The sequence below is a fragment of the Sciurus vulgaris genome (genome assembly GCF_902686455.1).
Source record: "Sciurus vulgaris genome assembly, chromosome: 12".
Taxonomy (NCBI): Eukaryota; Metazoa; Chordata; class Mammalia; order Rodentia; family Sciuridae; genus Sciurus; species Sciurus vulgaris.
In genome coordinates, this window is record NC_136473.1 from 79,339,128 (window position 1) to 79,353,970 (window position 14,843).

Genomic DNA, 14,843 nt, shown 5'->3' on the forward strand with positions numbered 1-14,843 from the left:
TTGGTGCTGTCTGCCTCGGCATCCCTGCCCCCTCCAGATCCAAGGCCAGCTGAGGGAGACATGCGACAGATGGCCAGTTCCCAGATAGAGTGCGTGCCCCAGGCCAATGACTGCACTCCCCTGCAGAGGCACAATGGGAGGGGCGGGGAGGTGGGGGATAACCCTTTGTCTGGGGTTCCTTAGGCCTGCAGGGGTGGGTGGGTGGAGGAGACGTTCATTTGGTAATCCTTAGCTCCTCCACTGGGTCCCCAGCATCCAAGGCCTGGGGGAATAGGCATTTGGCCCCACCCCACTCTTACCGGCCCCTTCCCCCTCTCTTCCCTTCGCCTTCTCCCTTTGTTCCTCACTTAATGTATTCCTCTGGGCGATTGGCAGAGAACAAAGGAGGCAGCCTGGGAAACCAGGGCCTTCTCTGACCTCTTCTGTCAGGCACCTGTCAGGAGCCACAGGGACCCCCATGTGTTGGCATTCATGGCGGCATATGTCGTTTTCCTCCCCCACCCGCTTTCTTGTGCATGCGCATGTGCGCGCGCGCGCACACACACACGAACATACACATGCATGTGTTCCGGCACATGCTGGACTGAAGCTGACCGTGAAGAGGAGGCTGGATGGTCGTTCCCATTAAAGGAAGGAAAAGCTCAATGCTCAGCCTGGATCCTGATATCAGCAGAGGGATTGAGACTGAGTTGCTTCTCTCTGAGCATGCTTCCTTAAACAATGCTTGGTTGTCTTCTCCTGACCCATGTTTTAGTTTCCAGAGACAGAACATTTCTACTAGAAGAAGTGGAGTTTGGCATGAAGGGGATGCAAAGGTTTGGGTGACTGAGTGGGTTTTGCGGCTTGACTTCCTCCCTGTCTTTTGTAGCTATGAAGATTTCTACCTCTCCTGCTCCCTCAGCCATGGCGGCAAGGAACTGTGCAGCCCACTACAGACCCGAAGAGCTCACTTTTCCAAGTATCTCTTCCACCTCATCATCTGGGACCAGCAGTAAGCCCTCCCCCGGGGCCCCTGTGGTTCTGCTCATCCCTGAGAATGCTCCAGAGCCAATGAATAGACTCAGACTGGGGACCAATGCCTGGGTTAAACCAGGCTCCCTTGCTAGCCCTAACCAGACAGGTCATTCAACCTCTGGAGTCTGTACTTCTTTAACTCTTAAATGGGGACCTGTATAATTTCTACCTCTCATGTTGTTAGGAGGATCCAGTGAAAAGTACCCATAAAATCTCTTGGTAATCTATAAAGGACCATATAAATATTAGTTGTTAATTTATAATGCTTCGTTGTTTTGATCTTGTCTCTCTTAAAGAGTTTAACTAGTCTCAGGGATTCTCATCCTCTCCCTTCTTCCCAGAATTCCCTTAGAATAGGCAGGTGGTAGCTGAGTGTGGTGGTGTACACCTGTAGTCCCAGGTCCTTGGGAGGCGAGGCGGAAGGGTCATAAGTTTCAGGATAGCCTCAGCAACTTAATGAGACCCTGTCTCAAAATAAAACAATAAAGAGCTGGGGATGTGGCTCAGTGGTAGAGTGCCCTGGGGGTCAATTCCTAGTACTGGGAGGTGGGGATAGGGGCCAGAAAACGGCCAGAGGTCTTGAACTTTGTCCCTTACAGGGAGAGAAGGGAGGTTGGCTAGAGAAATGACACGGAGCCATGGAATAAGGTTCTGGTTCCAGTTCCGTCTCTAATCCTACATTCTCTCCAGTTCCTCTGTGCCTCAGTTTCTCATAATGAGAAATGGGGACATTTGCTTAATTTGAAGACAGTTGCAGCACTGAAGTGAGATAAGCAGGTCATAAATATGAAACCACAAATACAAGATAGTACTAATCACCATTTATTAACTATAAGTTAATGTCAGGAGGGTGGGTGTCAAGCAAGCAAAGCGGGGAGAGAATAGAGGTGAGGGGGCCTTGAACGGTGGGGGGCATTGCAGGTGTGGCCTGCCTGAGCCTTGTCTGTGCTGTCTCTATTCCCCCTCCAGATGGTCAGAAAGCCTCTTGTTTGCAGCCCCCAGCTTCACTTCCCCAGACTGACTATGTCTGGGTCCTTATTTGCAGAGCAGCAAATGCAACTTAAGTATTTGGAGTGCAGATTAAAGAGACAGAGGAGGGTCTTTGGGGAGTCTGAAGATGCCCAAATAGGTAGACAGAGTCTGCCCGTACTGGGGGGGTGGGTCATTTTACTGATGGACAACTGGGCAGATAGACCCTCTCTCCTGTCCTGTCCTTCACACTGCAACAATTTTTTTTTCTTTTTTTAGTTGTAGATGGACACACTGTAGTATTTTATATATTTATTTTTATGCAGTGCTGGGGATTGAACCCAGGGCTTCACTTGTGCTAGGCAAGTGCTCTAACACTGAACTACAACCCCAACCCCGCACTTAAGTAATTCTTAGAGCAGTAACTGTGCAGTTGCTGGTGACTCAGACAACTGTCAAGGCAGGACAGACTCCTTGGAGACAGAGGATCACTGTTAAATGGCCCCTGGGTTTCACTATTCCCTGGGGATTTCTCTGGCCTTAGTTACTGCTCTTGTCCAGGGGAGGGGTGCTACACAGTGTTCTGACTCAGGACGACCAAGAAATTGACTTTAGATACTTTTCCCACACAGAATCAGAAATAGAGGAGCAGCCCAGTTTGTCCGGTGGGTCTCTTTGGGTTCCTGATCTGAGATCTCCACCTTGAATCCAAAGGGCCAGTCTGTGGGCTTCGGGCTTGTGGGGGGCATGATCTCAGCACTGCACATCCAGATGTTCCAGCTGATACCTGCCAACCCTTCTTAGTCAAGACCACGGCACTTAGGAGGAGGCACCGCTACTGTGGGGTTCAGAGCACAGGCTTGACCCACCGTCCTTTCTTGCCATCCTGGGCAGCCATTAACCCGAGAATGGGGATGACAATAGGGCCTCCCCTACAGGGTTGTCGAAGGAGCAGTTAGAACACTGTAAGTAAAATACTTGGCTCAGTGCCCAATGCAGAGCAAGTGCTATCTTCTTCTTTTCGGTCTTCTCAGCTGGGGGGCCCTCTCAGTTCCAGTTTCTCTGTTCCAGGTGACTGATAAAGTGATTGACACATGTAGGTATTTGTGCATGGAAACTGTATCTATGTAGCCTAGTTTCAGAGCAGTGACTACAGTGTCACATAGCAAGAAGTACAGAGTATGTGCTCACATCACACCAGTGAAGCTGCTGTCCCTTCTTCCCTGATGAAGACACTGGGGGGGCAGAGGTATAAGTTAAGTGACCCAGGACTAGAACCTGCCAGAACATTCCAGGAGTCCTCCCTGGAGGAGGCAGTTCTGGTGATGGGATGTTGAGGAATGGTGGCAGGCAGAAGAGGGGTTCTCAGGCAGGGAGGAAGTTCAGGTCTACAGTGACAAAGTAGTGTTCCTGAGCTACCCTGGGCTAATGTCCTGGGGCAGGTTTTAGCATACCAGATAATATCGAGGACTGAGCAATAGGATGCCTTGGTTGCTTCTAGTGCCAAGGTCTCAGCAAGAAACCCTCTTCATTCCCCTTTTCCTTAAGACACCATGCTGGAAACTTCTTCCTTCTTGGGTGGAAAGAAAGAACTGGGGACCAGCTCCCTCTCCTTGTGCATTGGGTCAGCCGGTTCTATCTCCCATTGCGGCAGTACAGGGATCAGCTAACTCTCAAAATAGGCCCGTGCTCTGTCACTTCCAGCCAAACCCTGGCCTGGCATGTTCTCTGGCTGCTGGAGGGGCCCTAATTATAGCTGTGGGGCCCCCAGGGTAGCAGCAGCTGGGACGCAGCGGTGCTGTGCCAGTCTGTGGCGACAGGCAGGAGCAGTACCTCACCTAGGTGGAGACTGCCCTGGAGGAGCGCCGCAAGGGACTACGGGTGCAGGGAAGCTGTTTTATCTGAAATTGCTGACCTTGGGGGTGGCCCCCTGCGTCTGTGCTCTCAGGGTGTGAAAATTGCTGGGCCTGGGCAGCCAGGAGGGTGTGGCAGTGTGGACTTTGGCCCAGGAATAGCTTCCTGGAAAGGTATGGCGGGTCCTCCCTCTTTCCATGGCTCCCCCCAGCTTCAGCTCTTCATCCTGAGCATGCAGGGAGTGGCGGGGTGTGACCCAGGCAGAGCTGCCCAGGAGGGGACATCTGGGTCCATAGAGGGGTGGGCTCACGCGTCTCAGTTCTTTCCTTTTGTCCCTGCCAGTTGACACTCTGACCATTTGGGGACTTTGAGAAGCCCCTTCTTTTTATTCCTTTGACTTTGAGCTTGTTTGAGATGAGAGGAAAAACAAACAAAACAAAACATTGGGTGACCCTGGAGCTAGGAGAAGGGACACAGACAGGTGGGAAGGCTGTGGGGGAGGGTGAACTGAGTGAACTGAGGGCAGAGAACATGGTGCTTCTGGCTGTCAGAAGGGGGACGAGGGGGAGGGATGGGGACTGTCAAATGGAAAAAGAGGACACAGGAGCAGCTCTGCTGACCCTCCACAACAGTCCTGCATCGAGGGAAGGAGGCTGGACTCTGAGGTGGCTCCAGCTAAGTTCTGTCAGGGTACCAGGCATAGTCTTAAAGTCAGGGGATGTTTGTCTCGCTCTGCTGGCCGTGTCTACTGGCCCCAGAGACACCATACTGTGCTCCTGGGAACATCTAGTGGAGGTTTTACATAGTTTGGGACCGGTCCTGGTTCTTCAAGAAGGCTGCCCCCTGACATCCGGGAACACACCTCTGACACTCTCAGAGGGAGGCAGACTTCTCTGCCTCTACTTACTTCCCAGGCTACCTGTCCCTTGAAGCCTCTTGATTTGGTCTCCTGTCCTTCCTAGGATCTGCTTCCCAGTGCAGGTGAACCGGCTGCCTCGGGAGACCCTACTGTGTGCCACTCTCTATGCTCTGCCCATCCCCCCACCTGGGAGCTCCTCAGAGACCAATAAGCAGCGGAGGGTACCTGAAGCCCTGGGCTGGGTCACGACCCCGCTGTTCAACTTCAGGCAGTACGTGAACCCCAGGGTAGCAGCTTCTTGGTTTGGGAGGGAGGGGAAAGGGAGGAAGGGGTCTGGCTGCTGCACTAGCCAGGGTCCCTCAAGAGAGTGGGCTGTGTGGAGCATACTGGTCCCATCCCGGGTGGAAGGGCCAAAACACAGAAATAGTGACCAAGATTGTTGATGTAACCAAGAGGCATTAGACAGGACTGGTGGCACAGGACCAGCAGGTAGTGGGGAGGGCAGCATGGGAAAGCAATGCTTCAGTAACATGTCACCTGGTCTTATTACTAGAAGGACCTCAGAGGTCATCTGGCCTAGTCCTGTCTTACGAAGGCATTCCTGCCACCAGGTCACCCAGGCCAGGGAGTAGTCAGCTCAGGGGGCCTCCTGGAGGGGCAAACTTTTCTGGATTTGGAGGAAGAAAGAGGCCTTAGGCTGTGGAGCGGAAGGCGGGAGGGGAGTTAGATGGTGGCTTCCAATAGCGAGGGCAGATTTTTGAATTGGGGAGCAGAAGGGAAGCCATCTATTTAGCCTGTGAGTTTGTTGGCTCATCTCACCCTCCTCCCTTCCCCATTAGAGTCCTGACCTGTGGCCGGAAGCTTCTGGGCTTGTGGCCAGCAACACAGGAAAACCCCAGTGCCCGTTGGAGTGCACCTAATTTCCACCAGCCAGATAGTGTCATCCTGCAGGTGAGACCCCAGCCCTACCTTCCCCCCGTCGGACAACCCCAGAGTCAGCTCCATTTTCCCTTGAGTTTAGGTTGGGACAGTAAAAGGTGCTAGAACTTGGCACAGGGTGATGATGTGACGGAAGCCACTGGGCGAAGGTGGTTGGAGGCTGAGCGCTGTGGTTTCTGCCTCCCATCTCCTGGCGGTCAACTTTGATTTCAGGGAGCCTGAAGGTGGGGTCTGAGACCTTCCCCATCCAGGCCTCAGCTCCTCAGTCCCTGTGTTGAACCCTCATGCTTCTAAATGCCATCGAATCAGAGCCATCTCGTCTTGGGGCCTAGGGGAAGCCCAGCCCTGCTAGTCACTCAGTGCTTTTGCGGGTGGACCTGTTCTGGTGAGGGAAGCTGGTCAGATCCTAGGTCCAGTTACTCATTCCCAGCTCCCCTTTCTTGTGATCATGAGGTGCTTTGGTATGGAATTGGGAAAATCACAGTTGACAGAGAATGAAATAGAAAGATAGAGAGTGGACAGAGTCAGGGGTTTTTTGTCTCTTTGTCATTACTTTGCACTTGGGTCCCAGCACCATATCAGGGCTCAGTAAACATTTGTCAAATAGAGGAAAATAGAAATAACTCTTTTGGAGAACTGGCTCACTCAGCGCTGATAGCCACTTTAGGAGGACACCTGGTGACATAGGACCTAGTGTCACAGGCCCTAGAATTGGTAGAATTCCCACCCAGCGTGTGATCTCAGCTTCCAGCAGGCCCAGTGCCTCCAGGACCCCTCTCAGGGCCCCCAGGCTCTGCTCGGATGCTGCCAGTGGCACCTGCTGGGAGTTCTGGGTTGAGGCTCAACACCTCACCCAGGAACCTCTCAGCCCAACTTCTTCCTCCCCTGCTCATTTTCCCTCCATTTTCTTTTATGTTTTGTTGAAAGTTACAGCTGGGAGGGACTTTGGTGATCACCAAGTTCAACTGGGTTATTTTACAAAGAAACCCAAGGAAAAGGAAGGATGGGCTGTGAGAGGGAGGACCCAGGGAGGTGGCTGCCTTCCCCTTCTTCACTTTTCTAGTCTTATCTTCCAGATTGACTTCCCCACCTCGGCTTTTGACATCAAATTCACCAGCCCCACTGGAGACAAGTTCAGCCCCCGCTATGAGTTTGGCAGCCTCCGGGAAGAAGACCAACGCAAGCTTAAGGACATCATGCAGAAGGAGTCCCTACACTGGTGAGGCCCAGGACACCCCCACTTGTGGCTCAGGCTTCCTGCTAAGTCTGTCATGTTTTATCTGACCTCTTAACTTGGCAGCACCTGGTCCCTGTCCTGCTTTGGGAGTGGAGGTAGGACAGGGCAGGATTGCCACCTAGGCAGAAAGTGGTGGCAGCCTGCAGACCTTCCCCTGTGAGCTGACGCTGGGAAGCGTGGAGAGGTTAGGAAATGAGGTCTGAGAATGCCCTTGCCCACTCGGGTGTGGCCTGGGCACAGCTGCCAAGGGGACCAGAGCTTTGCACACACACCCCTCCCCCACAGAAGCTGCTGCCACGTGGTCTAAGGGGCTGCTGGTCTCACCTCCCTGTCTGCCTCCTGCCCTTCTACAACATAGCCTTTGCAATTTTCTGGCCCTGTCACTTTCCAAAAAGGATCAGGTGTCAAGGCACGCTTACAGCTCTTGGGGTAAATGAGTCCAGGCTGATCCCATCCTTGGGGCTGACATGTTCACCAGAATGGAAGAAAGAGGGGTCACACTAGAGCAGCTGGTGGGGTTGAGCTTCCCACCTACCTGCTCCCCCATCTACCTCTCTTGCTCATGTCCACCCAGGGTGCCAAAGTAGCTGAGTGACACAGACCTCCCCTGCCCCCACCCCTCTGCTGACCCCTCACTTCATTAACCCCTCGGCTCCTTTCTCCCATTAGACACCTGAGCTCAGGCAAGGCCCAATTAGTTGCAAGACCTGTAAATCTGACAGCTGGCCCAGGAGGCCCCAGGAGGCCCAGATGCCCAGACCCTGACACATGGGGTCCACTGCCCTCTGGTGGCTCTACTTGGGAGTGGTGCCCTCACCACATCTCCAGGAAGGGAGGCAGGTTTGGTGCCCTAGGCCCATTCATTGGGTCGGCACCTGAGACGACCCTGAGTCAGCATCAAAGATGAGATTTGGACCCTGCTTCCCAAACTTTGCTTCACAGTGAAATCACCTGGTGATCTTTTAAAAAATATCTGATGCCTGGCTTGCTCAGACATTTTGACTTCATTGGCTTTGGGTATGACCTGGGCACAGGAAAGTCATCAAGCCCCTCAGGTGACTATAATGTGCAGCAAAGTTGGGGAACCCCTGAATGGCGGTGTATGGACGTTCCCGCCTTTTGGCTGACTCTGCCCCTTTCCCTCCTTTTCCCTCCCCGACCTCCTCCCAACCCAGGCTCACTGATGCTGACAAGAAGCGCCTGTGGGAGAAGCGATATTACTGCCACTCGGAGGTGAGCTCGCTGCCGCTGGTGCTCGCCAGCGCCCCCAGCTGGGAGTGGGCTTGCCTGCCCGACATCTATGCGCTCCTGAAGCAGTGGACCCACATGAACCACCAGGATGCCCTGGGGCTCCTGCATGCCACGTGAGTTGAAGCACCCTCGTCCTGACCCCAAGCAGACCCGGCCACCCTGGGAAGATGGTGAAGTTCGCGTGGATAGTCAGGGCTTTTCCACTTCTCTTTTTTGACTTTTGCTTTGTCTCATTTCCCCCCAATGTTTATTATAAACATTTTCTAAACATATGACAAAATTGAAAATTGTCCAGTCAACCCCCATGTGCCTACCACCTGGATTCTTTCATTGGCATTTGCTCTGTGTGCTTTATAGTATATCTGTCCATCCTTCTATTCGTCAATCCATCTTATTTTTTATGCATTTTGAAGCAAATTTCAGACATCATTAAATTCCCCTCTAAATACTCTAGCACGACTAGAGCTCAATGTTCTGTTTTTTAATTTGAGTCAATATTTACATATAAGGCAATGCTCCCCCTTCACCCGTACATTGGCAGAGCTTTGGCAAATGCTTGGGCCTCGTAGCTTAACCCTTGTTGCTTATTTCTATGTCAGTTTTTCCTTCTTTCCCTTGAAGGCTTCTCTAGGGACAAAAGAATCCAAGTCTCAGAACCCTGGACCGTCTTTCTTAGGTGGTATCTAGGCTTCTTGTTTTATTTCTTACTATTCTCAGTAGCCAAGATGTACCTGTTCTCTGACCTGTCTTCAGGACTTTTTGAGACAATGGTTTTGTTAATCTCTTTGAAACGAATTCCAGACAACACCAAGTATTAGCTCACATAAAATTCTACAGTTCTGTTATTTGCCTGGCAAATATTGCATTAAAGGATGTTACCAAGACAAAATAATGCTTTAACCCACAGGAGGGCTCTTCAGTGATGGGAACTTATGGAAGAGATCTTGGGGAGCAGGGTAAAGGGCTTTGTCTCCCATTTTCTTTTTTCTTTTCTTTTTTTTTTTTAGTGCTGGGGAATCGAACCCAGGGCCCTGTGCTTGCAAGGCAAGCACTCTACCAACTGAGCCATCTCCCCAGCCCCCATTTTCTTTAAATCACCCAAAGAATGAGTGTGACCATTCTCCTGCCCCTCCATGGCCCACAGTAGACTCTGATCATGGGGAGTGCCATTCCCAAGGATTGCTTTCCAGAGAAGGTGCTAATTCTTCCAGTGGCTTTGGCAGATCCTGGGAGACGTTGCCTTTGGTGTGAAGGTGCTTGGCTCACACCTTTGCCACAGAGCCTGCAACTGGGTTGTCAAGGTACTGGGCTCTGTTTTGCAGCTTCCCGGATCAGGAGGTGCGCCGGATGGCCGTCCAGTGGATCGGCTCGCTCTCGGATGCTGAGCTGCTTGACTACCTGCCGCAGCTGGTGCAGGTAGATGGACTGGCCTTCCCTCTGGTTCTCATAGTCTGGTCCCTAAGACCCCAAGTCAGCCTGCAGTCTGCCCCGTAGAACCAAGGGCCTCCACATTTCAGGCAGTTAATAAAGCCTTGCTTCGCTTTCTTCGGAGCAGGCCCTGAAGTATGAGTGCTACCTGGACAGCCCTCTGGTGCGCTTCCTCCTGAAACGAGCTGTCTCTGACCTGAGAGTGACTCACTACTTCTTCTGGTAAAAGCGAGTGCAGAAACGGGGGAGGTAGACATGCTTTCTTGTAGGAGTATTTTACCCCTAGGCATGTAGGGGTGGGGAGCTGAGTGATCTGGGTTCCAGAATGTGGCTGAGCTACCCTATGGCCTTGGACTAGCATCTTTCCTCAGGGCGATCTCAGTTCACCCCTGTGTAACTCCCACCCGTGGCAGAGAGACAAATTACAGGGGGCTTTGATCTCTACTCAGGCAGAGTGTCCTGGATGAGCACCTCTGGGTGAGCAGAGCATTCAGAGTGTATTTTCCCTCCGGGCTGTAGGGTGGGTTTTCTGGGGAGTTGGATCAGGGTCTGATCCCGTTTCCTCTATGCATTGCCTGTGATCCCTTGAGCAGCCTGACTCCCCACCTCCCTTCCTTGCAGGTTGCTGAAGGATGGTCTCAAGGACTCTCAGTTCAGCATCCGCTACCAGTATCTGCTGGCAGCCCTGTTGTGCTGCTGTGGCAAGGGGCTGAGGGAGGAGTTTAACCGCCAGTGCTGGCTTGTAAATGCCCTGGCCAAGCTGGCCCAGCAGGTCCGGGAGGCCGCCCCATCCGCTAGGCAGGTGAGTGGGCAGGGCTGTCTCTGCCTGTCTCCATTTCTGGTCTGGAGCTTCTGTGGTCAGTAGTTTACTTTTAAGCTTTCTGAGCAGCAGGAGGGCACTTGACCAAGTCTGATTTAGGAGCTAGAAGGAGGTGACCCTGTCTATAATCCCCAGGCCACAAACCAATATGGTTTTTTTTCCTTGCAAAATATTGAAATTTTTATTTGACTGTTTGCCTCAGAGACTAAGCACAGTGTGTAAGTTGTTCTCTGCACAAGAGCAGCCACAGGGGCAAGCGAGGGCTGAAATCCACTCATCCTTTGTTCACTATGCTGTGAGCCGTGCTCAGGGCTGGAAAGGGTGCCTGAGGGCTCATTCCTCTGTTTACATGAAGGCACTGTATTAGGCCAGCAGCATTCCTGGTGGCTGACATTTAAAAATTGGGAGCTGTTTATATTAAAGTCTACACTGTTAGCCTTTCTTGGTAAGGTCTGGGCAGTACTTCCCGTTTGTGATTTCACCTGCCTTCTCGGTTTTGTGGCCTATTTCACACTGTCCCTCTGTCTGCCTTGCCTGGGGAGATATTTGGACTTGCTGCTCATGCACTGAGCCAGGCCAGAACGTAGTAGGGTGGTCTTGCTTCCTGTGGGTCTCCCAGACGTCGTCCATACTTCTCAGGCGTATCACTAGCACCCACCCCGGTAGAGACCTAGCTCTGTGTGGAGCCTGTGGGCCCCTCGCCTTACCTCACCCTCACCTCCCCTGCTCCCTGCCAGGGAATCCTCCGCACTGGCCTGGAGGAGGTGAAGCAGTTCTTTGCCCTCAATGGCTCATGCCGCCTGCCGCTCAGCCCCAGTCTGCTGGTGAAGGGAATCGTGCCCAGGGTGAGTGACTGGTGGGTTTAGGGCTGTCAGAGTGGGGAGGGCTCAGTGGAGAGGAGGTCCTCGCTGACCCAGTTCTGGAGAGAGAGGAGGAAGGAAGGATCCGTGGCCTCTTCCTATCTTCCTAACCCTAATGTGGGTGGGCCTGGCAGCTGTTCCCTGTGACAGACTTGGGTGAGCTGGGTCAGTGTCTCTCCCCAGTGGTGTTGGGGATAAAGTTGGGGGAGGCAATGATGGCAGTAGCTGTCAGCTGTCATTTTCTGACACCTGTTGCCTGGTGCTGTTCTGCATTTCACCCTTTCGACTCTAGTGAAGTCATACTGTGTAGGCCCCATTTTACAGAGGAGTAAACTGAGGTGTTGATGTGATGTGGGACTTCTGAGAAGTCAGGAAACTAGGAGGTTGTGTGCAGAATGAAAGGAAGTGGTGAGATGGGGAGGTCCTAACAAGCTGAATGAGACCAGGGCAGCGAGGAGACGGGGAAGGGATCGGGGCTCTTGAGAAATCTGGAAGAAACAATGAGCAAGCAGGTCTTGGGGGTGCTAACAGCAGGAGGGTGGGCAGCATCTAGATCCAGTGGGGAGAGGCCATGTTCCTTCCTGTGCATGGACCACCCTGCCCTCTCTACCATGCAGGACTGTTCCTACTTCAACTCCAATGCAGTCCCCCTCAAGCTTGCCTTCCAAAATGTGGATCCACTGGGTGAGAACATCCGTGTCATCTTCAAGGTGAGGATACTTTCCTCAGGCCTGATGGGGTGAAAGTGGGAGAGACGGAGGGAGCCCCGTCGTGGCAGGAGTGACCCTGAACGGTTTTCTTCCCTCCATTCCTATGTTCCCTGCTGCCTCTGTGTGCGTGTTGCTGGGGATGGAACCCAGGGCCTTGAGCCTGCCAGGCAAGTGCTCTGCTGCTGAACCACATCCCCAGCCTACCGTGCGTGCTACCTTTTTAATATAGGAAAGACTATCAGGTCTAAAAGGATTTAGATGAATTCTGCAAAACCCCAGAGGGCTAAGAATAAAATGTTAGGAGGTGGAGAGGTATCTGATAGCTCAGCTCAGTATACAGAAGACTTTCAAAGAGGCTGAGCTACCCTGACAATGGAATGGGTCAGGTGATGATCTGCTGGTCTCTGGGGTTATTCAAGCAGAGAATGAATGACCATGTGGCAAGGATATAAAAGAAGAAATCAATAACTGGGCACAGCCCATAATCCCAGTGACTTGGGAAGCTGAGGCAGGAGGATCACAAGTTTGAGGCCAGCCTTAGCAATTTAGCAAGACCCTGTCTCAAAATAAAAAATAAAAAGGACTGGGGATGTGGCTCAGTGGTAAAGCACTCCTGGGTTCCCCCCAGGACCAAAGGAAGAAATTAACATATCAGGTGCAGATTGGATGAGACAAACTCTACATTTCCTTCTAAATGCTACCTACAAGACTCTGCGAAGTAAATGATCATCTCAGAGTGGATAGACAAGTGAGGAAGATAGAATATGGGAGTGGGGCTGGGGAAGGAGCTCTGTGGTAGAACCTGTTCCTAGCATGGGCAAGGTCCCCCCAAGTTCAGTCCCTAGCACTACACACGCACACCAAAAAAATGCTCATGTATTTTGTAGATTATAATATATATTTGTTGTGTGCTTTTTCCAAATCTGGGATGAACTTTCAAGTTTTAAAAAGTCCTGATGATCGGGAGGGCTGCATATGGAAGAGGAACCTGAACCCAATTCAGATGGGGATGTGGTATGGAGGGAAGAGTGGATATGCCACCTGGGAAAACTGGGATGGTTACTGGCCCTCTCTGCTTCTTGACCTGGTGTGGAGTGAGCAGGTCAGAGATGCAGGCTGAAGTGGACAATTTCTCCCTGTCACTGTAGTTTGGACCCCTGGGAGATCTGGAACCTGGAGGCCAGGGGTTGGGGGCATATGGAAGAGATGGGTTTGGGTCTTTCTCTTCCTCTCTCCAGTGTGGGGATGACCTTCGCCAGGACATGCTCACCCTGCAGATGATTCGCATCATGAGCAAGATCTGGGTCCAGGAGGGGCTGGATATGCGCATGGTCATTTTCCGTTGCTTCTCCACTGGCCGAGGGAGAGGTGAGCTGGGAGAGGGAGTGGGGGAAGCAGATGGTGTGGAGGGGACCCCTTGGCTTACTGCCCTTCTGCTCGCTCTCGTGTACGTCTCCAGGAAAATGAGAAGGTCAAGATTTTCTCAGTAAAAGCTGTGGAGCGGCATGAAAACAGAAGGCGGGGGAGAGAGACTGTTACAAAATAAAATAGACTTGGGGACATAACAACTTAACATGTGGCATAGACTTTTTGGATCCTGATTTAAACAAGCCAACTATTAAGAAGTTTTTTGTTGTTTTTTGTTTTGTTTTGTTTTGTTTTGTTTGAGACCACTGAAGAAAATTTGAGTTCAGACTGGGTTAGATGAGATTTTAAATTAAATCATTCATTTTTTTGGATGAGAACAATAGCATTGGGATGGTGTCCTTGATAATTGTACTTGAAATATTTGTGAATGAAATGATATACCTGGGACTTGCTTTAAAGTACTCCGGCCCAGGTGGTAGGAAGTGGGGAACCTATTTGCATGGGTGAAATAGGCAAAACAAGATTAGCAAAATGTTGGTATGTTTTGAAGCTGGATGATGATTACTTATGAATTGAGAAAACCATTCTTTTTATTCTTATATTCATTTGAAGATTTCCATAGTAAAAGGAGCAGCAGCCACGTCATGGTCTGAAGTGGGAGTTTTGGGGAGTGACCTTCCTTTCTTCCGTCATGCTTGCCTCCTAAGCAGACTTTGTCCAAAGGCCCTGGTGCATCACCTGGAGGGAAGCACACAGCACAGCCTCTCCCTACTGCGCCTCTCCCTTCACTGTGCTCTGAGCCTGATCCTAATTGCTTCTCTCACAGGCATGGTGGAGATGATTCCTAATGCCGAGACCCTACGCAAGATCCAAGTGGAGCATGGGGTGACCGGCTCCTTTAAGGACCGGCCCTTGGCAGACTGGCTGCAGAAACACAACCCTGGAGAGGATGAGTATGAGAAGGTAGATTTGGGAGCCTTTCGGTCCGAAGCTGGGGTAGGTGTGCCTGATTGGCATGTGGCTCTATTATTGCAAGAGCTGCATATGCGTAGACAAGACAGCTCGGTTTTGTTGCTGAAGGAGGTACTCTCTCTCAGTGAACGGTTGCCTCTGAATATCCTGTGATAGGTCAAAGTGACTGTTGTGGACAGACTGAGAAAATGGCCTGGTATTGGCCTGGGAAACCTTCCTGAGATCCCCCTGGCAGTGAGTCTTGGATGAGCAGGGCCGGCTTTTGAAGACCTGCGTGTGCCTCCTAATCGTGGGTTCTGGTTGGTTCCTCTTGCGCTCTCAGAGGGCCTCTATGATACTGTACCAGGACAAGAGTTGGGTGGAAGAAACTGTAGAGATCACTTTAATCCAACACGTTCTTTTCATGGATGCGAATTGAGACTCACTTCTTCCAGTTGTGGAGAGCTGTTTGTGCAGGCTGTAACTTGAAACCAGGACGGAGGTTAAGTATGAGATCAGAGGCTAAAAAAGAGGCTTGCCTAATTCCTGATTAGATGAAAGATTAGATTAGAATGGGAACTTT

General features: G+C 51.6%; 1 protein-coding gene across 4 annotated transcripts in view; it reads left to right on the forward strand.

Annotated features, from left to right (window-relative positions):
• Window positions 1-14,843, forward strand: part of PIK3C2B (phosphatidylinositol-4-phosphate 3-kinase catalytic subunit type 2 beta) — a 66,351-nt gene that overhangs the window by 36,640 nt on the left and 14,868 nt on the right. For all 4 annotated transcript variants that reach the window (XM_079107461.1, XM_079107463.1, XM_079107462.1 and 1 more), the window contains 12 exons: window positions 869-991; window positions 4,800-4,967; window positions 5,536-5,647; window positions 6,712-6,854; window positions 8,048-8,236; window positions 9,446-9,539; window positions 9,679-9,773; window positions 10,173-10,353; window positions 11,109-11,216; window positions 11,849-11,941; window positions 13,180-13,309; window positions 14,136-14,272. In XM_079107461.1, the coding sequence (XP_078963587.1) occupies window positions 869-991; window positions 4,800-4,967; window positions 5,536-5,647; window positions 6,712-6,854; window positions 8,048-8,236; window positions 9,446-9,539; window positions 9,679-9,773; window positions 10,173-10,353; window positions 11,109-11,216; window positions 11,849-11,941; window positions 13,180-13,309; window positions 14,136-14,272 (1,573 nt within the window). The remainder of the gene's footprint in view (window positions 1-868; window positions 992-4,799; window positions 4,968-5,535; window positions 5,648-6,711; window positions 6,855-8,047; window positions 8,237-9,445; window positions 9,540-9,678; window positions 9,774-10,172; window positions 10,354-11,108; window positions 11,217-11,848; window positions 11,942-13,179; window positions 13,310-14,135; window positions 14,273-14,843) is intronic.